The sequence below is a fragment of the Homalodisca vitripennis genome, unplaced genomic scaffold (assembly GCF_021130785.1).
Source record: "Homalodisca vitripennis isolate AUS2020 unplaced genomic scaffold, UT_GWSS_2.1 ScUCBcl_5720;HRSCAF=12588, whole genome shotgun sequence".
NCBI lineage: Eukaryota > Metazoa > Arthropoda > Insecta > Hemiptera > Cicadellidae > Homalodisca > Homalodisca vitripennis.
Window position 1 is genome coordinate 13690 of NW_025781844.1, and position 26022 is coordinate 39711.

Genomic DNA, 26022 nt, shown 5'->3' on the forward strand with positions numbered 1-26022 from the left:
GCAAATTCACAATGACATAAAGCTGATGTGTACAGAAAATAAAAAACTACAATCAATTCGTGATAATTAATACCTGTTCTACTATTATTTCATTAACAATAACAATCTATTTTTAAACATTATAAATACAGATATACACACAAAGGTTAATTAATTAATACAAACGTGATTAGCACATAATAGGTTTTAAAATACCGGTTCAAACAATAGAAACAATGTTTCTTGGTTATCACGGGAATTATAACTTTGGAGGTTGGTACAGGGAAGGCGGGTTACCCCTCCAGCGGGTGTTTCCCCCACTCTCAAATCTGTGGCGCTATGAGCTGTGGCGCTGTGAGCACTCCGGCCAAATCTTTGGCGCTATGACCTGTGGCGCTATGAGCTGTGGCGCTGTGAGCATGGATCCGATTATTTATTCGGTTGTGTTGGCGCTGTGAGCACTCGACCAGATCTGTGGCGCTATGAGCTGTGGCGCTGTGAGCATGGACCCGATTATTTATTCGGTTGTGTTGGCGCTGTGAGCACTCCGGCCAAATCTGTGGCGCTATGAGCTGTGGCGCTGTGAGCACATTCACGTTGTGGCGCTGTGAGCAAATTCACGTTGTGGCGCTGTGAGCTTAGGCACTATGAGCCACCACCGATATTGGCACTTGATTAAATGGAATGGACGATATCACATTCAACCACTATGATTAGTTCGGTTTTCAACCACAGTACCGAAATAGCAAACAAAATTCTGCTTGGTTGTATTTAAAATTTAAGTAAGGACATCAACCACTGGATGAAGGAAACAAATGAAATATGTTTTGATACAAAACAATATAATCTTAATAAATATTTTCTGTACAAATAAATCCTGATGATAACAAACGTACTTAGAAATAGAATCTATAAACAAAGAAAATCCTCTGATCTACCCAATAGTTAGGTGTGGACTTGGTCTCCATTTCTTCACGGTAATTGTTAGCAGTACCAAGACAGGCAAATTAAGCTGAATATTTCCATTTTTTTAAAACCTAAAATTAAATCACAAAAAATAAAATAAAGTTATTGCTAAATATAATGTTTTTGTGCAGTGGAATCTCAGTAATACCAATCTCAGGGGAAATAATAAAATTTTGATACACTACAGATTTTTGTGAAAGCGAGATTTACATTATCGGTAATTAAGTAAAATTAGCAGATTTAATCTAAAAGTTTTTGTTATTGTGGAATTAATACTAATGAGATTCAGAGCATAAATGTCCAGCGATTTTTATGAACTGGATCATCTTAAAAAATAAAACACTGTAATTTTAGTACTATTTTAGTAAATTTTAGTACAAATTTTAGTACTACCTAATTCTGAAGGTCATTTTAAGTTATTAAATCTAACCAGATGTATGGGTGCAAAGTGGAAAAATTGGAAATGGTTTCTTTCGTTGAGCAACATGTTCAAGTATTAAAAAAAATATTTAAATAAAAAATATGCCTGTAGTAATTGTCCTAAAGTTCTGTTCTGGATAGCTAGATGAAACTCTACTATGGCTAGTAGTCGTTCTTCTGACGTGCTCATCGACCTGTCATGGTCTTCAGATACCGGAAGAACAGGTGGTGGGGCAACTTGCTCGACGTCTGTTGTATCTGATTACAAAGCAGTTCGTAGCTGTGTTCCTCGTACAACTTGTACGTCTGTGGGATTCCAATCTCTCCGTAAAGCTCCTTCACTCTATTGACCTTCTCTTCATCTCGCTTTCCATAGTTCTCCTGCAAAACATATATAGTCAAAGCTGAGGTATGGAATAATATTTTGGGATTTTCTAGTTTCATCAACTTAAATAGAGTATTCACTGTTCAAAAGAGAGCGTTGAGGATCGTCTGGGGAATGAGACCAGATGAGAGCTGTAGAGAGCGTTTCGATCTAGAGGGATCCTTACCTTGGCCTCCCTGCTCATTTTTCATTCGACAATGTTTGTTTTTCAAAATAAAAATCTTTTTCAACATTTAAATCATGATCATAACACACGGCACAGAAATTACCTAATTCCAGACCGTTTCCGACTCAACCTGTTCAAAAACTCAATTTTTTATTTTGGTCCTAAATTCTACAATTAACTTCCAAATGTAATCAAAATTCAAACAAATGTAAACAGTTCAAAAATTATTGAAAGGCTTACTTGATTGGGAAAGCTTTCTACAGTTTCCACGAGGCTCTCGTGATACCTATGTGTCTTGATTAGACCAATTTTTTTGTAGTAGGAATAACTTAAAATTGTTACAAGAATTTATTGTGTTTTACTTTTAAATTGTATGCTCTATTGTAAACAGTTGTCCTGTTGCTTTTTTATAATTACTTTTGATACTGAAGTTTTGACTTGCACAGAAAACTTTTGAATTCTATTGTGTGAATAAATTATTCTTATTATACACCAGTTAAAGGTACTCAAATCTGTATATTATGTACAAGCTACTTAGTTTTTTCATTACTAAATTTTTACACTTTGGGTTTAACGTTAAACCGTTTGCTGACATGGAATAAACATTCAGAATAAATAGTTTCAAAAATTAACTCTGGTTTATATAATCTTCGCAGAATGTCAAAATTATGCTTACAAGAAACTCTAATAATGATTTATTTTTCACATATCCATTCACATATTATATTTGATATATCATTATATGGATCCACATCAATAAAGAATTTAGATTCAGTTTTAGTGATAAAAAAAAAGAAGTAATTCGTGTCATTTTAAAACTTCAAGAGAATGAAACTGTGAAGGATCACTTTCCTCAACTAGGTATCGTGACAGTTTACAGTGCATATATATATATATATATATATATACAGGGCCGCATTTACAAATTCGGCGCCCCTAGGCCTACATACCAAAGAGCGCCCCCCCCCCCCCCCCAGAGGACTCTGATTACACTGACGTAGAAATCCAGTAAATTTCTTAATTACGTAATTTTGATGAAAGATAATTACAATAGTATATATATATATGTATATATATAATAGTATATATACATATATAGGAGTGTTTTGAATAAATAAAAGCAATGAACCAATGAATGAGTCAACGTCGCACCCCGGACCTAGTTGACCTTGGCCACCCGCCCCGCCGAGCGCCAACACCACCCGCCGCCGCAACTTTTTTCTTTTGTGTACTTTAAAATTTATGCGCCCCCTAAAATTTTGCGCCCTAGGCCTGGGCCTAGTGGGCCTATAGGGAAATGCGGCACTGTATATATATATATATATATATATATATATGAAACTATAATGTCAATGATGAATCGTGCTCATAGCTTAGGCCAAATTGGTGAGAACCATAGTTATAATACGAGAAATAGAAATAATATGGCAGTAGCTCAACATAACTTACATTTTTTTCTGTAAAAAACCAAAATACAAAGGAGCAAAATTTTTTAAATTTACTGCCAAGCAATGTAAAATTAATAGAAAATGATAAATTATTAAAAAATAAACTTAAAAGCTACCTGACTAACCTACCGTTGTACTCCTTTTCTGAATTTTATAAAATTCACAATAATTGTTACTATCGTTAAAATTATATTGTATTATATTTAGTTAGATACTAATGTAAATCATATTTAGTAAACTTAACCGTTTATTTTCTCAATCATGTGATGCCATTCATGTACACCACGTTTAACAACTGAATAAAGATTTTTCTGATTCTGATTCTGACACTCAGTCAAAAGCTATTGATTTTTGTTACTAGCCAGGTGAAGCTACTGAACCAAAGAGACTAACAATGAGAGCCTTTTTCTGGGTGGGAGTGGCTCGCTGCAGAGCCACCACGATGAGCCAAGTGCAGCGTCCATCCTCGATGTCGTGTCCGGGCCGCTTATGATGCCATCTTCCACCTCCGTAGCAGTTGAAGAAATCACACTGTAGGCAAAATTGTAATTTTTTTCTATGTTATGAAAAATCTAATTTATATTTAAGAACATTTCAAAAGACTTTTCAAAATGGACTTTCAAATAATAAGACTAGCAGATTAATATTTGTATTACTATTGATAGATTATTATTATTATTACCTATTAAAAACATAATTTCATTTCTAGCAGATCAATGTAAATACAGTATGCCAAGAGTATGTAATATGGCATGTAACAGGTAATGCATAAAAACACAAATAAATTATTTTCTACAGCTACTGTTTATTTTTACTATGTGAGATATATTTTGCTTTATCATCATCATCACCATCATACTTTATTGTCACAATGAGCGTTTACAAACACAGCAATAGCTGTAAAAACAGGGTGATGTTGTAATAGTATACAATTAAATCATAAACATAAACTTTGGTCATAAATAGTTTTACACAAATTATCAGTGAATATTCAACTTAGAATATATCATCATTCCTTATAAATAAAATTATGTATACACATTCTATAGTCAATTTTTTGACCTATACCAAAAACGCAACTAAACTATAATATATTTTTTCTAGCAGGTAATCAAGACTGCCTTTGAATGTGTTTTGTTTATTTTACTCTTTACGTCAGAAGGTAGTAATAAAACATTTCCTCCCCCCCCACCCATGTACATAGGTGTTTTTACCAATAACATTAGTCTGTGTCTTGAGTACTGAAAATCCCTCTCGAATCTTGTCCTATACCGATGAATGGCATTATCACTTATCAGTTAGATTGAACCATTAACAGTGTCTTAAAAATAATTAAACAGGGAACTGTCATTATCACGAGATATTTAAAAATCGATTTACAAGAAGACCTCATCGTAAACAAAACAAAATACAGTAGAAACCCCTCATATCCGGCCACCACGGGACCGAGCCCCTGGCCGGATAACGATTCGGCCGGATAAACCAACCTACAGTACACAGCACTTGACGAAACAAAACAATTGTACTGTACTGTACTAACCGCACTGGAAATAATCAACGAACTGTTTACAGGTTAAACCTATTAGCTCAACTGAGGACAACACAGGAAAATGTAAACAAATAGATACACCAAAATAACGCAAGAGTCGTGTGAGACTAGTGCGTGCAACTGCGCGTCTGCAAGCCGTGGTAAATAAATTTCGATATTGGCTTCCGGGAAGTGGCCGGATAAACCGAGGTGCGGTAAAACCGAGGCCGGATATGAGGGGTTCTACTGTATGTCAAATTGCATCTGAACTGTGAATTTCTTGGATAAACTCATTACTTAAGTAATTTAGCCAGAGGGTTAAAAATTAAAAATTGCTAAGATTTTTTTGATTACAAAAATGGATATTTACTTCACTAAGTTGTGTAACCAATGTTAATAATAAAAAATATGTTGAATTTAAGCGTGTTTATTATAAAATAAAATGGTTAGTATTCTATTCCATTAAAAATTTCTTATTCAGTGTTGATGATAAACTTAACCTCAGAGCAATAAGACTCATTCAGACTGAGGATCTAAGAATGGTCCAGGGCGAGGGAAATAATTGTGGACACACATTCTTTAATTCTGGGCAACTCTTCTATACATTGTTACCTGTGCTTGATAGAAGTTTCCCATTTCCAACTGGATGGTTCGTGCCTGCCTGTGCAACTCTGAGATCCTGATCCCTGCCTGGAAACAGAAAGTGGTTAAAATTGCTGTAAATCTTAATACAATTTCTTAATACAAAGTATCCCTTTACCTGTCAAATAATGAGCAAATATATGTGAACAAAGTTTCCAGTTCTTGAAATCTGCTAAGTACAAAGCAAGTGATACTTGTGGAAATGTGTACGGATCGCCTGTGGAGTTGGAATAATTATCACTCACGTTCAGGGATCCTTTGTTAAACACCTGAACAAAATACAAAGTAGGTGATACTTGTGGAAATGTGTACGGACCGCCTGTGGAGTTGGAATAATTGTTACTCACGTTCAGGGATCCTATATTAAACACCTGAACACAGTACAAAGCAAGTGATACTTGTGGAAATGTGTATGAACAAGCAGTGGAGTTGGAATAATTGTCACTCAAGTTCAGGGATCCTTTGTTAAACACCTGAACAAAATACAAAGTAAGTGATACTTGTGGAAATGTGTATGAACCGCCTGTGGAGTTGGAATAATTGTTACTCACATTCAGGGATCCTATATTAAACACCTGAACACAGTACAAAGCAAGTGATACTTGTGGAAATGTGTATGAACAGGCTGTGGAGTTGGAATAATTTTTACTCACATTCAGGGATCCTATATTAAACACCTGAACACAGTACAAAGCAAGTGATACTTGTGGAAATGTGTACGGACAGGCTGTGGAGTTGGAATAATTTTTACTCACATTCAGGGATCCTATATTAAACACCTGAACACAGTACAAAGCAAGTGATACTTGTGGAAATGTGTACGGACAGGCTGTGGAGTTGAAATAATTTTCACTCATGTTCAGGGACCCTGTGTTAAACTCCTAAACAAAATAGACAAATGTATAATTCTGGCACTCTAGTTCCATAAAGCAAATCTAACCATAACTTTTCTCCTGCGCATCCTTGTAGTTTACAGATCACCAATCAGTAAAGTAGTTTGGACCATTGTAGCTTGTGCTGGTGTGATTTTGATTCTATGTTTAATCACTTTTCCTTTATTTTCTTTATTTTTGTATGCACTAATGCCTTCCCCACCTAACAAAGAGGGTAGTTCCAATCCTCAAATTGTTGTATTATACATTTTGTAACATATAACGATGGCAAATATCTCAAATACTGTTTAGCCTGTCTTCTGCTATAGAGATCCGGAGTTCTTGATCAGCTTCAGCTTAGAGAATAATCTAAGTGCAGAGACATTAGCCATCATCAAGGAAATTTACATTCTTACTGCCACTTCTACATTAGGAAACAATCTTTTACATTGTTATCGAACATAAGTTGATACACTCACCTTTGTTTACTAATGAGATTTTCACTTTTCTCATATTCATTTTGAAACTGGTTTAAAAACTTATTGAATTGTAAAACTTTGCTGTCCAATTCTTTATTTAGATCTTTGTTGTGGCTGTCTACTAAGTTTTACTTGGTGTTAATACTTCATTATTAGAGGGCATGTCCAATTTGTTAAGGAACTCAACCTTGTATCAATAAGTCGGTAATGAAGCTTTGGGTCTGGAATGTATAAGATGGGGTATATCAACTTCCAGAGCTTGTACACAGTAAGAGGAGCTAAATGTACATTTGTTTTCTGTTTACATTTTGATTCAACTTCATATTCTAGACAGTCAGTTAATTAGAAAGCTTTCTGCACATACTCCTCGAAACTTTCCCGTTTACCTTGAATCAGGCTTCTTATAGATTTCAACAATGATGCGGTTGTGTTCATGTCAATTCTAGGGTTCTGTAAAGATTCACTAGTTTTTACTTCACCCAAAATATCGTCAAAAAATGGCATACAGCCCTGTCTCCAGCCTGTTCATTTTTTTAACTAAACCCAGAGCAGCCTCCAACATGAACCTTTGCTCGGACTCACGCAGGCGAGAGATACTTTAAAAGCACGCCAACTCGCTGCTTTGCTCCCAATGTCACCATTATACACTAGCCCTGTACATTCACAATCAAGTATGTAGACACAATGTACAATCTATGATGATAAAACAGGAACAGTGACATTATTCTGTAATTGTAATTGTGGTGAGGGCCCCTAGATGCACACCTATGCTTAAATCCGGCTCTGCATGTTGGATGGGGATGTCAAGAGGGGGGAGGGGAGGGGCACAGACATTAGTATATTAGTAGCATCATGCCTGAGCAGAGGTTGAACAACGTATTGTTATTACATTTTTGTCCTAGGAGGGACAACGCAGGAGTCTAACGCAGTTTGCTGAAAAACGCTTTCTAAGACCCAAGTCTGTGACTGGTGGAAAAATAAGACGTGTTAAAATTTGTACTTACTCTATTAATAAATGTTTTTGGAATGTCCAGTTAATATCTGACTTACACTCGTAGATGTATCAGTAGCAACAATAAACAATAGTGTACTTTGCAATTTAATTCCATGAAATCCAAAAATAATCTACTATCATTAAACTATATTTATTTCCTACAGTATTATTTATATGGCATACAATTTTTGGAAAACCTCCAATAATACATATAAAATTATTACAGTCGCAGCCAAATTAAATATTCTTGTAAACAAATTTAATGATAAGGCTGAATGTGTGTGTAGTTATTAAATACATTTTAAAATATTTTTTCTCAAAAACCTTAAATAAATATTGTAGTTACATACAACGCCTATTAGAGGGAGTACAAATGATGTGATTGTTTAGAACACATTAGACACATTGCTGTAAACAAACTTACCATGTACAGTGCAAGGGACACAGGCAGTTTGAAGGAGTGGTAGGCATTCCTGTACTTGGAGATGGTGTTATACGTCGTCATATCGAACTGACTTAGTGTGGGGTCTCCCCTTGTCTCCATGTCCAACACTTTCCCCAACATAGCCTTCTCTCCGACCTGATTAAACAAGCAACAATTTGGCGTTAGTTCAATGTAAAAGTGTTCAGCTGGTTTCAGTAAAATGTGCCAGTTATTTATGTAAGAAATGGAATATATTCATTTCATTTTTCATTTAAAAAAGATTTTAATTAACAGTATTAACTAAATTTACAAGAGCTACGTATTCTCTGTTTTAGAATTAATTCCTATGTGTTAAAATACCTTGATATTGTTTTGTTTGTTTTTTGTTTTGTTTGTATACTTGTTATCTATTGTTGGTTTCATTCGGATCTACTTGTAATATTTGTAAAATTGGTGTTGTACCGTTGAAATAAATAAATAAGAGATTGAAACAAAACAAAAATATCAAACAATATAAAACCATTGGTCATAAAATATTTATAACCTTAAAAATAATTCGATAATAATATAATCTTCAAACAAACTAAATGTAAACTTAACAATAAAAAAGAACTTAAAACAAAAACTCAATAATTGTGAAATAAAATAGAACATACAATAGGTAAATGCCAAAAGAAGGATGCACACCACATTAAACTAACATAGTAAAAGTCAAAAAAGGATTGAACCACTACATAAATAATATATTAATAAGAAATCCATACAAAATCTATAAAAGAAGTCATGGGCGTAAAAAAATAAAAAAGATTAATTTGAATTAACTATAAAAGGTAATAAAAACTAAAATATACACATTATTCATTATTTCATTCAATAATTCTCAGAAAGCACTTGCAATTATCCAACAAAAACGAAAACATTTCAAACTTTTTAAAAAACAATTTAATGGTTCTGGATGATCCATTTTAACGGAAATAAGATTAAACAATCTTGGAGCATTAAAAGTAAAAAAAAATTTGAAAACAGTTTAATTAGGCTTTGGAACCGGAACAAGCAAACTTCTGAAATTATATCTAATATTACGTGTGAGGGTTTGGGCTTCTTATGAAAAATAGTTTCAATACCTTATATATGTAAGGATTTCATAAAGGGAGTATTTGTAAATTTAAAAATAGTGGCCAGGAATGAACGGTTTTATTTGATTTAGTAATAATGCGGATAAAGGATTTTTGAAATGTAACGAGAGGATAAAGCGTGGATATGTACATATTCCCTTTGATAGTACCCAGAGTGAACATACCGTGTGGAAAAGTTCAAGAGCGTCAACGTAGTACTCTTTTTTGCGGAAGTACTTCTTGAGCAGCTTGTAGACGGCACTTTCGATGAGCCGGGCTGCGCCATCCGGTGCCTGGCGCGGGTTCTGAAGATACCAGCAAGGCTTACCTCGCCTCTCCCTGGCCTGATCTATCAGATCCTGTGTCAACACCAGGCTGGTGTGGAGCTGTAACAGGTACAGTAACTGGTAACTGGTCACTAATACCTGTGACAGTGAAGTAGACAATACTTCATGATACGTTTTTCAGCACACTTTTCTCTGAACTGTAGAAGATTTTTTCTGAAGGGATTATAGAGAGCTTCAGGTATCACTTCTTATTGTGACACCACAGGAAACTAGAAGGAAGAAACCATGAGGAAAAGGATCAGATTCAGAAATTCTTTATTCACAAACAAATGCACAGAATGTACAATGAATGAATAGAGTCACATCAAGAACGTTATAGTTAATCAACAACCATCTAACATCAACTTATAAAATATTCTATATATTATGGTAATAAATAGTTGTTATAAACATATACACAGACATATAAATACATATACACAGGCACATACATGCATATACGCATGTTGAGCTAAACCAATCAATTATCCCTTTCAAAAAATTCTTGGAATGAATATAGAGGTAGGCTTATTTAGTATGTACTCTTTAAGTTTAGTTTTGAAATTATTAGTGTTGTAGCAAGTTTTCAATTCAATCGGTAAATGATTTAAAACTTTTTCCCCATGTATGAGGTTTTCTTTTTATAAAATTCCAAGTGATAAGAATCATTAGATATATTGAACCGAGTATTATATTGATGTTTTCTTTCTATTAAGGCAAGATTGCAGAAATTATATAACATAATCTATAGTTTCAACAAACAAAAAACCCTGTGCGTGTTCTGTTGCACTGCACTGAATACTTAAAGTGAGGTTTGGTATGTTATTCTCAAGGTCAAGCAGTCCTACCAACTGCAGGAGCAAAACTTTGCAGTTGATGAATTGAACGCCACAAATTAGAAAAGAGTATGTCACTTTGAACAGATTCGAGGGTACATTAAAACTTGGAAGTTATTTTTAAAACACCATGTACCATATCTTAATGTTATTAGTACATATAATGATACCAATAAAACCAATGTTAATTGTAAGAGGTAGGTGTTGGGGTTGAGTTGAGTGTTGGGCGGGTAGTCCAAGGTCTTGATATGATCAACTCTTCCCTTTGAAAAATTGCTTCTCAATCCTTTACACACACCTTTTGTCACTGGTATTAAACACCTTAAATAACATTCAGTGTAATGCATTCCACCAAAGACACACTATCAGCATACAATAACACTCACATTAGAATGTTGCATTTTGCTCCAGTTCACCTTCCTTTCTTTGCAGCGTCTGGTATCTGATGCTGTCTCCTGGAATCTGGAGTCATGTTTGTCTAAAGAGGTCTAAAGAAAATCTGTGACGAAGAAGTTAAAAACGAACCTTTACATTGTTTTGACATCAGAGAGACAATATAAATAAGTGAAGTGGCAGTCTCATTGTCTCATCAGGTGCACAATTGAGTGCTCTTAAATACCAGAAGCTGCAATAAAAGAAAGGTGAATTGGAGTTAAATGCAACATTTAAATTAAATCAACTCTTCCTACCTAGCTACATTATGTGTAGAACAACCTCATATCAAACAATTCTTCTTTAAACATCATTCTGATGCACCTCAGTGAGTAATCGCCCAGTGTGAATGAGTAATTATTAATAATTTAGATATGTTTTAAATGTATATAATCATCAAAATATGTATAATTGTATAAGTATAATTGCTGTAACTTACTGTATAGAAGCCTGCAGGGCCACCTTCACTAGTTATCTCCACAGATTGATTCCTTTATTTTATAAATGTTAAACAAAATTGTATATGCTCATGTAAATAGGAATATATAAATTTATTTTGACGCCATTCTTGTAACCTGTACATGTCTGGAATAGAGAAATTTTGAATTTGAAAGGATTAATAATCATTAATCGTTTATAGTAATTAAATAGTTTGGTAGGATGTAAATAATAGCCTAATTACATCAAAAAGCGACAAACTTTTTAAAACATTTTTTTTAATATATTCTTTATTTATTTATCAAATTATTTTATATAAAATTTATAATGAGCATTGATAAAAACGTACGTTCATTATTAAAAAAAAAATTAGCTATAAGACCACTTTGAACCATTGAAATTCTTTAGAGTAAATCGGTATTAATCAACGATTGAGTTACCAGTTCAAGGCACCAGCCCATGATTTGTGCAAGCCGAACATTCTCCGGAATTACATCTTCCGGAGCCGCAAGTATCCTGTAAGACTGCACCACAGCCAGGCCTCGGCTCTTGCTACCTCCTGTCATGTTGTACTGGAGCACCTGCAGGCAAATTGGTCATCCATGTACTGTCCTGTAGGTCGCAAATAAGGAACTGCATAGTCATAAAGGAAAGATACATATTAAAGTTGTTACTAAAAGATATGTTTGCTTACATATCTCAAAAGATTTACATATCGTTTCATTCTTGAGATGTCCTGCAGATTGATAAACAGGCAGACAGACAAAGCAGAAATAGTGTCAGCCAACTGAGTGATAGGCTGTAATCAATTTCAGCCAAATTGCATGGTTGGACATGCACCATCATAGAACTCATTCTTGTCTATGTAGAAATTTAGTTTCATGCAAAATTTAAAGTCTAAAGATTTCTTGAGATATCCTTGCCACATGATACATTCGCATTATGTTTTTGTTAAGTTAGATTTCATAGAAGGGTTCAAAGTAATACAATTTCCGGGTGATCTAGAGAAGGTAGTAAAACGCCAATTCTTGTTGCGGACTTTTAACATTGACTTTCCACTTTATTATTTTTATTTTTACTCTATGAATAAAAATGTTAAAATCTTGTATGATAGTACTCAATTTATTTACACTTTTATTTATTCTGCTATTTTATCATTACGATCATGGTTACTGTAAGACTAATGTAAGAATATTCACTAATGCTCAGCCAAATCCTATGGAGTCACATGTGCCACCATCAAACTCAGTGTTGCTTTTACAATTTTGCTTCTTGCAAAATTTCAAGTCTACAGGTCAGTTTGATTTCAAGATATCATGTGGATAGACCAACAGAAATGAAATTTTCCAGCCTTTCAAGTAATAGGCTTCACTAACCCTCAACCAATAATTTCTCTTGTAAGAAGTGGTGACATGATTTAAGAGAGTTCTCCAAAATATAATTATGATAGTAGGGATTAGTCGGTTCCGGTTCTCAGTTCTGCCTGTTCCTTTGTAAGAGAACCGACGATGAGACGGTGCATGACCAATCGTAGAACAATTCAGTCATTGAAAAAACTTGTAGTTAAGTTAATTGTTACATGATTGTCTTCTACCAACATAATTTTTGTTCTTTGATATTAAATTGTGTTATTATGCATCTTTGAAAATATGTAATGATTCAATTTAATAGAATGATATGAATGTTAAAGAAGAATATAAGGCAACTGTTGACAGTGGACTTTTTTTAATCATTCAAATTATTTTCTAGAGTGTAGGATCAATATAGACTTTACCCACTCTGACTCGGATGTTACTATGTGACTCACTCCAATACAACTAATTTTCCCTTTGGATATTTGCTAATAAAACATATCATTATGGTATACTCTATTCAATTACTTTTCAAAACGTTCTCCTGGAAAGTGCTTTTTGTTGATTTGCTCTTCTTCTCGTCACTAATGGTATGCGTTCATAATTACAACAAACTTTTGAAATTGTAAATACTCAAAATACTGTTCTTATACATTTTGAGGTGCAGGGTTAAGTTTTGCTCAATAAACAAAAGGGCTTTCTTTATTTGTCTCAGAGAGAGATACTGAAATGATGGTCTGGTGTATTCCATCCCAAATTGAGCACTGTCTTAATCTTACATCAATAATTTTCTATAAACGAAAAGTCACAATTATCCAATAATTTTTGTGTGAGAAAATTAAAACTATTGGATAATTGAGAGTTTTCTTTGATAGAAAATAGGTTTTTCCAATAAGAAGAGCTCCTCCTTCAATACACCAATAAGATTCAAAAAAACTTCAGACATCTTTTATGTATCTTTTCAAAAGGTTGTTGCTCTCCCGGACAAAATTTTTTTGCTAATTTGCCTTTCTTATACGATTATAAGAAACCTCATATCACTAGCAGTACGTGTTCAAAATTAACGATGGGTTATGTCAATTAAAGGAATAAAATATTAGATAGATAGAAATAGATTCATCTTTAGAAACATTCCAACGATTTCTTATCTTTTTGAATAGGTTTAACAAATATTGAAGCTATTGTTAGATAGGTCACCTTTTGGAACCACTTGTTGGCCATCTCTGCATCTGCATAGCGGCTGGTAGTTTCTGACAAGTCCCGTTCTATCTCTGGAAACAAGGAGTTAAACTCCTCCAAATCTTGCTGCAGGTCCTGGGAGTACTCAGTAGAAGGGACTGGGTCGTTGAGGATGATGGAGGCTGCAGCATCTCTGTAAGTAAATATCATTATTGATTAGGCTTCTGGAACTAAATCAAAGCAAACTTTGTTCATAGAAATATATAATCTTCAGTATAGAAAAGTGAATACCATTGTCTCTGCAGGAGACCAATACTGAAGGTGGGGACAACCTCAGTGTTTGCCTAATTGTTATATCTGGCTCAGGCAGTGTAGTGGAGGGTTCAGTAATCGATTGTGAATGCCACAACTGCTATTGGTGATTTGATGACTTTTACAGCAGATAACACACAGATACATGATCACAATAGTCCACAGGGTCTACACCATCAGGAAATTTGACAAAGTTGTTGTTCTTGGCTTATAAAGATAAACAACTTGATTCCCTAGAACATTCCCCTAGGAGGTCACCTTTGCTGGTGAGATTGTTCAATGCACTGCCAACAAAGATCAAGACCAATTGTATCTGCCATATTGAATAACTTGCCTCTTGCGGAAAACAATCTGACAGAAGAACCGTACTCCTGAAGAAATAATCTTGTCTTGAGTTAGCTCCAATAATACTGTAATCTTTTATAAAATAACATCATAGTATAAATGAAGCTATTTGTATCTAAAAAATTGCATGCAAAGAACCTTTTACTTCTCGTGATGGTGAGTAATTAAACAGGGGTTCCTGCATGTTTTGTCAATGCTCTGTGGTTTCCTAAAGAGAGTTTAGATGTACAGAGATTGTGTGGTACACTTTTCCTGCTTGGCAAGCATCACACAGTTCCATGTGAGCAGGAAAGTCTTGTGATGATGTTATAGACCCAAATCTGGTGATTTATTAAAGAAATTTTGTTTTCTGCTCGCTTTTATATTTGGTGATTCTAGGTGTCAAAATACTATTTTTCATGCCCGTCTTCATTTTGAGAAACAATAAGAAAGTATACACAGTGAGGCTAGATAAGAAAGAAGCATGGTGTAAGAAAGTTGCTTTACAAAGATGTGCGTAGAACAAGCATTGATGGCAGAGGTTTACAAATGTTTTGTGAAATAATACTCCATTTCACTCTTGTTCAGCATCTATAATATGTTGTCCATTGTAGTACACTCAATTGTGCACCTGATGAGATTCAGAGATAAGTATATGACTACTAGCCTTGTGTCTCTTGATATCAAAACAATGCTCTGCCCTGGCAGTTCCACAGCTAAGTCAATTGTATTGACTGATGGCTCTGCTTTCTTATCAGCCACATTACCGAGGTCATATAGCAATGAATCGTTCTGAACAAATTGCTTCAGAAGAAAAACAACCCACAAACGTTCCTTCTGAAAATTATGATTTACATCTTTTAGAGCCAATTGGTCATTGTGTTGCAAAAGGCACATTTTTTAAGGACTCAGTTCGCTGACCCACTGTCTACATAGTGGGTATGTGATTAGGTTTCCCCTAATCTATATACATTACATGTGACGTGTTCAGAAGAATTGCAATATCCAGATAAAGAAGTGCTCTTGCCGTTGTACCACTGGTGTTTCAATCTAACTGGATCTTTTCAGACAGACACTGACTCCAGATTACAGGAGTCAAATCTGTGATAGTGTCAGAAAATGAATTAGAGTAAAGTACACAAAACACAGAGCTGATGTAATTTGACAATTTTGTGAGCAGGTGCAATCGTTAAAAAACCATTTGCGTAATTTGTTTACTATCTTACCCATATAACTTGTGTATAAATATAAAATTCCAATCAAACAAGAATGTTAGAAAGAAATTCTAGTAACAGTTCTTTATGAGAAACAAGAAGAAAACAACACTCCAATTCTAGTTAATAGTCTTCGTTACAACATAAGCCATAACAGAAATGTCCCACAACATAATCTTGAGTTTTTCAAAAAGAAAACTGATTTTATGGGACATAAGTTCTTTAAAAACCTACCAAGAGTGAAAAGTAAAGAACAAAACTTAAAAAAAAATTAAAATGAAATTTAAATTTTACCTGCTGAACCTAGTACTTTATTCATTTGAGGAATTTTTGGAAAGAAGGTGAATTAAGAGATAACTGTTATTTTTTTCCTATTTTGTCATCAATTAAATATAATTGATTTAATGGTATTTCAACAGAAAATTTGTGTTTTTAATGGACAGTATTCTTATTATGTTTTACCTGACACTATTCTTATACATCATGTGCATTTCACAATCTTGAATGCATTTTGTTTCATATTTTTTACTTCTGAAAATATACCTATCATCTCTATCACATTATAATATACTCTATCATCTTAGAGTTGATTACATACAATTTTCAAATGGATAAATAAATATTCAAATATTTATTGCCGATAATGAATTTAACAAATTGTTATTATTTTCCTTATTAATGAAATACGTAGTGGTCGTAAACAAAACAAATGTAGATAAGTGTAAATCGTAGTTTGAATTGAACAAAACATTGAGAAATTGGTGATTGTACTGATAGACCAGTGAGATTGATTGTTTGATAGATTATCTCACATTAAAGGGCATGATAGGTGGCATACTCAACTTAAAATAATTGACCGGTCACTTTTTAAAGACAATAATTCATTGTTAACGAAGGACGCATGAAGTGCACAGGGTCAATCCCTGCATAGTAGCACATCTACAATCACGACAGCCAATTAATGATACTGAGCCAAAACCGGGAGAGGTCTTCAGGTCAGCTGATAACTGTACACAATAACACTGCGTCAATCCGCGCTTTTTCTATAAGGACCAACAAGCAGATGTTTCTATTCTTGGAACTATTGGAACATGAGTTTATCTTTATTCTGTTTTTCTCACGTTATATAATTGCAGTACTGTAACAGATCAAGGTTATATTTTATGATTCGTTAATTATAGTGAAATTTTTGTACAGCTTCTAGATATTCAAGGTAGTATACTTTTAAGAGTAATGTTTTTGTAGATTACTCATTATATAGTGATTGTTTGAATGTTTAGTTGTGGAATGAAATTATTTGAAAATAATGTATATATTGTCTTACCATAAATTGTACTATTCTCCACAGCAAAGACCTTATCACTTGATTTAATGCATTACTTGAAACTTTAGCCAATAATTTTTTTTGAAATCAAGATTTCAAGTAAACTTTTAACTTATTGATTGATAATACAAAGGTAGTACATCATTTTAATGGAACTAACATCCATTTTAATTTTATAAAGCTTATAAGTGAGGAAACATTAATCACAATGTACAGTTTTCACAAATTTTATGCAAGGGGGTCCCTGGGAGTATTTTTTACACTGTAGTTTTCTTCATAACTCACCATTTAAAACTGAATACATCTTCTGAATTACCTACAGATTCTCCAAGAAGTGTGCAATAAAAATCGAGACTCTTAAACAACACTGCAGTCAATAGAATCGTTACTTCAATAACAAACTTTGGCTTTAAGCACATATAGTTTACTAACTTCATATCTTTACATCCTTGTTCATTAATAAATATAATTAATTAAAAGTGAGGTTTGAGAGAAATACATTTAAAAGTGGGTTTGGATTAATACTACATAGAATAAAAAAAAAACATTTTACCTTACTCATGCCCATTTAAAAGTTCAGCCCATAGAATTATATAACTTACCAATGAGGTGGTTTTTTTGGATTTTGAAAACATTAGTGGACTGTCATTTTTTAGCTCATTTGGTAGTGATTATAGAGTTTCAAGGCTGAATAAGATGTCCCCTGTTCATATATAAAAATGAAGGAAATCCTTTATAAAATAGTCATATACTCTGTTGCTACTTCATGATTGTGGATAAAGAAGCTGAAGTTCTGAAAGCAATGTGATTTTTACGCAATAATTTATGTCTCAGAAAATGTATTACAAAGGTTGTCAATATTATTACAAATATTACAGTTATGTATTGTATATCTTTCCTTACAGAACTTATCATCAAAAATTTTCAATTTCAACTTGATAAATAAAATTATGTGTCTGCATTTTTAAACTTGAATTATTGGGTGGGGTTTTTGGGGCAACTCTGTCGATTAAAACATGTTTTTTAAAACTCAGAGAAGAATTGTAAGAGCAATGTTTCATTTGAAACCAAGGCAATCATGTAGGATCGATAACAATCTTTTTAATACATTTTCTGAGGCATAAATTATTAGGTAAAAATTACATAGCTTTTAGAACTTTAGCTTCTTTATCCTGTTAATGAGCCTTAAAATTTTAGTGCTGCCAATGTTTATCATTATGTATAAGCTCTAATCAGGAGATATCAACATAGTGTATGGCTATCTAATGCTTGAAATAGCCTGATACATAATGTACAAATTATTGGATAATTGTGAGTTTTCTTTTGTGAAATAATAAAAAAAAAAAAAAAAAAAAAAAAAAATAATGTAATAGGTTTGATGACAAGAAAGATGTTTGATGTGTTTGGAGGACTCAATGAAGTTACAAAACCAATATACGCATAATAGAGCCTTCTCAACAGCTGAGTTTAATTGTGGTTTTATCTTTCCAGCCCACAGAATCCATCAATAAGGAGCTATCAGCTGATTATTTGTAAACAGGATCTCTCATTAATCAATGTCAGCCAAACTAAACAATACCTTACAATGATCATACAAGCAAAAATGATCTAATGATAGTGCAAAAACTTACCTTAATATTATTTAAATAAAATCAATTTCCTGTGTAAGGTAAATTGAATATCTGTCTAATAAAACAATATCACTCTTTGTGCAATGCGGTTTATTAACTGATTTGAATTGTGGTCTCATATAAAATATGTATTATCAAAGTACTATATTTTGTCAGTAAAATATGTTATCATCATAGTTGATAGAAGTTATTTATGTCAGTAAACATAATTATTAAATTCTCTTGCTTTATAAGCACTGTCATAGTTTTAATTACCCTTGTTCTAGAACGTACGTGTTATAAGAGGTCAAATATTAAAAAAACAATTATCCCTGAATGATAAATACTTTTTAAGTTTAAATTGTGAATATTAAACATGTACCGGTAATAAATATTTATTAGAATTTCTTAAAATGTTATTAAAATCCAAATTTCTTTAAAATGTTCCATTTGATATTGATTAACTAATTTTTACTACACTGTAATATCTATAATATACAATTGATTTTTCTTAAATTTTTAAAGTTAAATACATATTTTATTAAACTTGACTCATACTCTATATAGCAATCTTTTACAAACAATACTTTACAACTAAAGATTTTGTATAAAATAGATAGCAAGCAATGTTAAAAAGTACATATTTATTACTCTATTTTTACATGGCTGTGTACAGTCGACTCTCGATAACTCGAACCTCAATAAGTCGAATTCTTTGATAACTCAAATTTTTTTCCGTTCCCTTGAGAAAACCTGCCTAAGTCGAAAAAAAAAACCATGCGTAACTCGAATTAATTTTGCACCCGAATTTTACCTCAATAACCCGAAGTGATAGAAAAATTACCTCTATAACTCAAAGTTCAGGAGATATGTCGAAGTCTTTAAATACATTACCTCTACAACTCGAAATTTTCAGATCAACCCTCGCTAACTAGAAGCTGTGCTGTGTTTACAGCGAACCTGTGTTATGTCATAGACCTAGCCGAACAGGTCTGGACATGTCGCTGAATTGTCCGACTGTCTGCCAAACGTCAGTGCCGTGTGCAGTCAGTTCCCACGCATTTATTTAATAGAGTGGCACGTTCTCGTTCCCGGTCTAACCCTGTTTTGCGTTTAGTGAATGTGAGTGACTACAGTACAGCATGAGTGACAACGTGAGCACTAGAAAAGTGAAAACTTTGAATATAGGGGCCAAGTTGAAGATAATAAAGTTATTGGGTGAAGGGAAGAGGAAAAAGAAAGACATTGCCGCAGACAATGTACATTACAGTACATACATTAGTTTTGTAAAGGATGTAGGGAATAAAAAACATAGTTTATTTGTACCTATATAATTCGAATTTTATTTTGTTTACCTCTGTAAGTCGAATTTAGTGAAATATTACCTCTATAACTCGAACTATTCTTAAGTCGAACTATACGTAACTCGAATAAAACAGCCGTTCCCTTGAAATTCGAGTTATCGAGTCGACTGTATTGGATCTGATACAAGCTCAGCAAAGTAAGTACTTGTGTAGTTCTTTTAGCTCTGTTAGAAGGGTAAAATAATACAAAAAAATGAAAGGTTATTTATTATTTTAGATAAATCCTAATTTACTAACAAAAATAAACGTTTTATTGGTTATTACAAAGTGCAACCTTGTTTCAAATAATAGATGTACAACGTTAAATACACCTTTTATCGTATTTTTGTCTAGATCATTATTGTTCAATTTGTATGGTTTATTATTTTTTTCTATGTACTCATGGTTGGTAATACATGGTATGGTAATACAACATTTCTTTATCTGTATTTTTCTTATTTCATGATGCCATAAAATTAATAATGAATTAAAAATAAATATGAGAATATTATAACTAAAATAAGTAAGGAAATTAATATGCCTATAAATAATACAACCTTAGTGAAGAGGAAAGAATCTTATCACACAAGTCATGGCCTTAAATATATATTAAGTTAACAAGACAAACTGAATTGCCAATAATTTTTAGCTAAACATACATTTCCCCTATCTAAAAATAGACTAATGAGTAATCAAAGTCATTGGTTCACTAATGATAGATGTTAACATGAGCTCTGTAATTACAAGTATTTTTATCAGAGACTCATCTTAACTGTACGGTATCTGATATTGAATTTCTTTACTGATTCTGATCATAACCACACCCAACAGTTACATAATTAAATATTAGGAGATTTGTGTGCCTGTGATACATGCCTCAATGTATTGGAGACTACAAAGAGAATTAGCTTAAAAGAGTGGCTTTCAAATCAATTTTAATTCTTCATATAGTGTTTTTTAATTCCATAAGTTGAGTTTATTTTTTGACTACGATCTTTCAATGTTCAGTGCCTTTTATATTAGAGTTTACCTCAACCCTACCAATCTTGAGAGGAATCAAGAGTTGAGTATAGTGAAAAAACCTCAACCTAAAAATAACCAATCAATCAATCAATCAAGCTTTATTGGTCGGTCACATTATATTAAAAATGTATGACAAAGGATTTTACATTGGGCTACACTATTTTTAGAAATAGTCATTTAAGCATACAAAATTCTTCTACACTGTAGATACAGTTCTTTAATAATATTTGTTTAATAAATTACACGAATAAGTTCAAAAGTAGAACCTGAATATTAAGTAGTAAAACATTATAAAATTTAATACACAGATACTGAAAGCTCTTCTGGGTCAAGCTGTATGTACAGCAATATGATCCTGAAAACTATCAATATTACTTTTCACAAACAACAAAACAGGTAAAATATACATAGATGGCAGTGTAAGAACTCCAAGTTTGATAAATGTGGTTTACAATGTTCACGGGAATGAATATTAAAAATTATTCTGATAGCCTGTTGTTATAAAATAAAGAGTCTTTTGGCAGATGGAGAATTTCCCCATAAAGAAATTCTATAACTTCAATGGCTAAAAATATTAGTATAGTACACACTTAACAAAACATCAACAGATACATCAACAATCTTAATTCATCAATAACTTCCGCCCTGGCTTATTTTGCCTTCAAAAGATCTCAAGGATCCTGAACATTCTGAAAGCTTATCTCTCTATCCAAAATGTCCTAGTCACTACCTTTTGACAATCCAGAAATCTCTGGTAAACGCCTGTCTTCTTCAAGTCAAACCCAATAAGCACCATCTTCTTTAACCAATCCAATCATCTCCCTTGATACAATACACCTGGTAATTGTACCTGTGATCCTGGCAAGGTGATTTGCTGAAAAATTGCCTTATCCAACACAGACCTAATGTTTGAAAACCCTCTGTAAATGCTGTACATATATGATCACAGACATGACTGCTAAGTTCAAATCTTAAGAAACCTTTTTCCACACACAGCATTCCCCATAACAAAACCTTTTACCACCAAAATGGTTGGTTTCTACCCTTTACCCAAGTCAACAGCTCTCAAGTCAAACAATGGAATTTTCCCAGTAGTTAACCCTCCCACCTCTTTGTCAGATATAATGCAATATTGAATGGAATGTCAATATTTATTGTGAAACATTTAGATGATTTCATGAAATTTTGTTTTTTCTATTAGGTATAAATGCTCTATGATAATAAAAGCTCTTACAGTGTTTTTACAGAAACTTAAAAAAAATGTGGTCAACAAAAGGTGATAACAAGTTTTCTGACATAGTCCTAGCCATAGTCTAAGAATGAAATTTATTTTTATGCTTTTCTAAAGACTTCAATATTACTTAGACTGCACTGAGTCAGCAAAACTTCACATTTACTCTAGAAATTCTGTTTTCTTGTTAAACATCAAAGTTTGATACAAGAAAATATCATAGATCTTCCGTTATTTGATAAAAAGTAATAATTAAAAGTAACCATTTTGAGCCTGCAAAGATAAAGAGCTCTATATCTTCTTGTCTTTTATATTGTAACCTACAAAACTATAATTCCAAATTAGAGACTTCTTTATTTGTAAAGGTTTCAAAAGCAAAAACACTCGTCTAGATTTTTGCTGCCTACAAGTGAACTATTATGAACCAGAAAAATAAGCCTTATTTTCCCAGTTTGTATATTTCCTAAAATTTAAATACAATAATAAATCAACAAAATTTCAACCCACTACTCAATTTTTAGTGAAATAAAACTTCAGCTTTTTGGAATAGTATAAAATTTATTTTATTGGTTTTGTATCCCAAATAGTTGTAATTAAGAATCCTTGGAATGGCAACCCATTTTTAGTAATCCATTTTTTAAAAGTTGGTTTCTTGAGATCCATAAAAAAATTATCTTAGATATTTATAACCACTAGCATTTTAAAATTGTTATTAAGGTATAAGTGGAAGAGAAATTACAAAATATCCTACAAATTTTTACAATTTTAGTTTTAGTTTAACCTAAAATCTTCTTGAGATTTAACAAAAATTGAAGGAGGGAATTGGAGGATTGGGGATTTTTTTGTTTGAAAAATTGAGGGATTTAATACCTTGTCAGTGTCCATGGATACCAGCATAGAGCGCTGGTAATCAACGTGTACTGGTTTCAACTTAAATTCAATTCTGGTATCGTAAGTATTTAAATTGAAATTTCAGATAATGTTTGGGGAAAAATCCAAACACATCATCTGAAACATTGTTTCTTTAACAAAATTAATGGTGGAAGTTTACATCATATGCACACTTTAAACATTTTCTCTCCTTTGTTTAAAGTTTGTTATTGACGATAGAAGGTTTGAATGGATAACAGGATTTTGGACATTTGCCATCGTTATAGGTTATAAAAGGTATAACACCTGGGGTGTTATACCTTTTATAACCTATAATGATGTCTGAAATCCATAATTTTTCTATTTATGTGCTTTTACCAATAATAATTAACAGGTTGACTGTGACAGTGCACTTTGCTATTTTGTGAAAATACTTTTTGTTACTGCCTGCAAAGGTGTTAAATTAATTGAATAAATCCTCATTGAGTTTAAGAAACATCAGTCACTACAATTCCAGTATTTAACTATTTAAAAACACACATTTTCAACTAAAATTCAGGTAATTTGAATCAGGTAGAGATAATAGATTGCACTGTGTACCTGAGCCGTTGTTTCTGCAGGTAGGTGCTGGCGAAGCGGAGCTGCGAGTGTTGGTGTGACTTGACCACTGAGCGCACTAGTCTCCACATAGTATGCCTCATGCTTCTGCCTCTTGATCACTGACAGACTGACTGCCAGTTCTCTGCTCACTATCACTTCAGGGTCAGTTACTGTCTATCCGTCTGTCTGTCTGGCTGTGCACTAAAAAACCGTTTGATAGTAACACTGAGTTTCTCTCTTTAATGTGAAGCAATTGGTTATAGGGTGTTGATTGTTTTAGAGCATGATTACAACTGTAATTTGCCCTCAAAAGTGTCGCTAATTTGGAAAATGTTATGATAATTCGGAATGCCATTGAAAGGTACATATTTTTGTGTTTTAAGGTAACATGTTGGAATCGGTCAACCCCTTTATAAAAGTTTATTGGAAAAATTTCATTTAATTATATATATATATATATATATATATATATATATATATATATATATATATATATATACAAATGGTACCTCATTTATTTCAATTCACTCAAGAGATAAAACAGTTGTGACATTTTTTAACCTAGTAACATATCATATTTGTGTTTTTCTAAGTTTCAGAAAATTAATTAAAAACTTGTGAATATGATTTGTTATTAGGTTAAGAAAATGCCACAAACTTTTTTTATCTCTTGAGCTAATTCAATAAATTAGGTACCGTTTGTTTTAGAATAAAATATATAAAATTTGTTGATTCGAGAACAATTTTTTTACAGGAAGTAGTTTTAAGAAATTTTTCATCAAGATTTTAACAAGCCCTGTTTTGAATTTTGTTGACTACAATTTTTTAAAATTTACGATCTTTACTAGATTAGCGTATGTTGAACATTTTATCTTTCTACCTTTAATTGTTGTTTAGAAAAAGATTTTTATTGTAAAAATCACAAACCGGACAGATAGAAAACAATACATTTTAGGACGTACATTTATAGGAAACTTTTTGGTTTGTTTTGACCCTTGAACAACCTCCTACAGTTTGTCTGTGTATTTCAATTACACCCTGTATATTTGAGTGAAATATGTATTAAAAATTTTTTATAAATTACTATAGACATAGGTTGTCTCAAATATAATAAACACATTGGCTCATAAACGTTTTGATTAAAATTTTTAATAATTTTAAAACTAAATGCCTATGTGTTAAGATATTTTAGACACCTTATAGAAAATAATAATTATACTGAAATCTTTTTTACATTTAACACTCAATGTAGTTTCATGCACAACATTTAAACAAATCTGTAGCACATTTTGCACCTAAATCTTTTATAATTCAGTCAAAAAGAAAAAAATGTTAAAGTTTGATTTCAATCTCCAAGATTTAATTTAGTTTCTTTGTGATACTAATATGCTTATTTTAATTAATGTACATGTACATGCTTTGCAGGGTTCATTCCGTACAAGTTTATAGCCATAATAACATCCCTGTATCAGAGTATTTGTACACTTTGTTGACAACAATCTCCAAACTGAAAAGTTAATTCCTATTCACTTGCACTTAACACTGAAACAGAGCATCATGCAATTATTATTAAATGATGACACATTAAAATCCCTTTTTTTCCTGTTTCAAAATCTGTAACATATTTAGAACAACCCAAGTCTTTTGTGTTAGTATTACTCATTCAGTGCATTCTAGAATGAAATAGTAATTAACTTACAATTTTTTTATAGACATGACTTCCTATTATTCTTAATAGGAATATTATAAACAACAACAAAATTGACAAAATCATTCCAACAAGGCCAAGCAGCTTTTAAATTGGTGACAATATTTACCATGTTTAAGGCTATCACCCATGGAACAGCAACTATAAATGAAGTTTTACTGTAAGACACAAAAAATGCAAATTTCTTTTTTGTGATTTAATGATGGCAGATCTGAAATAGACAACTTCAATAATAAAGTCTTCAACTTGGCATTAGGGCTTTAAGCGCAGCCAGAGACTCTAACCTAACCAATACCCGTTAATATCACCTTCCTTATACGCAAATCACAATATCGTAATTAGATGACATAAAATTTAAAGTTCAGAACCTTAATTTGTTTACACAGCCGGATCTTGAAACGTATGCAAGATGCAGAGGCTAGGACTGCCTTTACATGAAGACCATCTCTTAAAGATTAATAATCCACATCATAGAAGATGCC

General features: G+C 32.6%; 1 protein-coding gene across 1 annotated transcript; it reads right to left on the reverse strand.

The window, feature by feature from the left end:
- Positions 1-800: 800 nt before the first annotated feature.
- LOC124373493 (farnesyl pyrophosphate synthase-like) lies at positions 801-24029 on the reverse strand. The gene is made up of 8 exons (XM_046831860.1): positions 23833-24029; positions 14000-14174; positions 11891-12031; positions 9604-9804; positions 8304-8459; positions 5505-5582; positions 3758-3895; positions 801-1746 (listed from the first exon to the last, which is right to left on the reverse strand). Exons 1-8 carry the CDS (start codon positions 23931-23933, stop codon positions 1552-1554), a joined length of 1185 nt encoding a protein of 394 aa, XP_046687816.1. The 5' UTR covers positions 23934-24029; the 3' UTR covers positions 801-1551.
- Positions 24030-26022: the final 1993 nt, after the last annotated feature.

Excerpts from the sequence above, each read along its gene's own strand:
- LOC124373493 (XM_046831860.1), bottom strand. The coding sequence starts at position 23,933 with ATGAGGCATACTATGTGGAGACTAGTGCGCTCAGTGGTCAAGTCACAC. Across the intron at positions 14,175-23,832 it reads CTGCAGAAACAACGGCTCAG|AGATGCTGCAGCCTCCATCA; the intron begins GTACACAGTGCA and ends ATTTACTTACAG. Across the intron at positions 9,805-11,890 it reads TGGGCTGGTGCCTTGAACTG|CTCCACACCAGCCTGGTGTT; the intron begins GTAACTCAATCG and ends TACCTGTTACAG.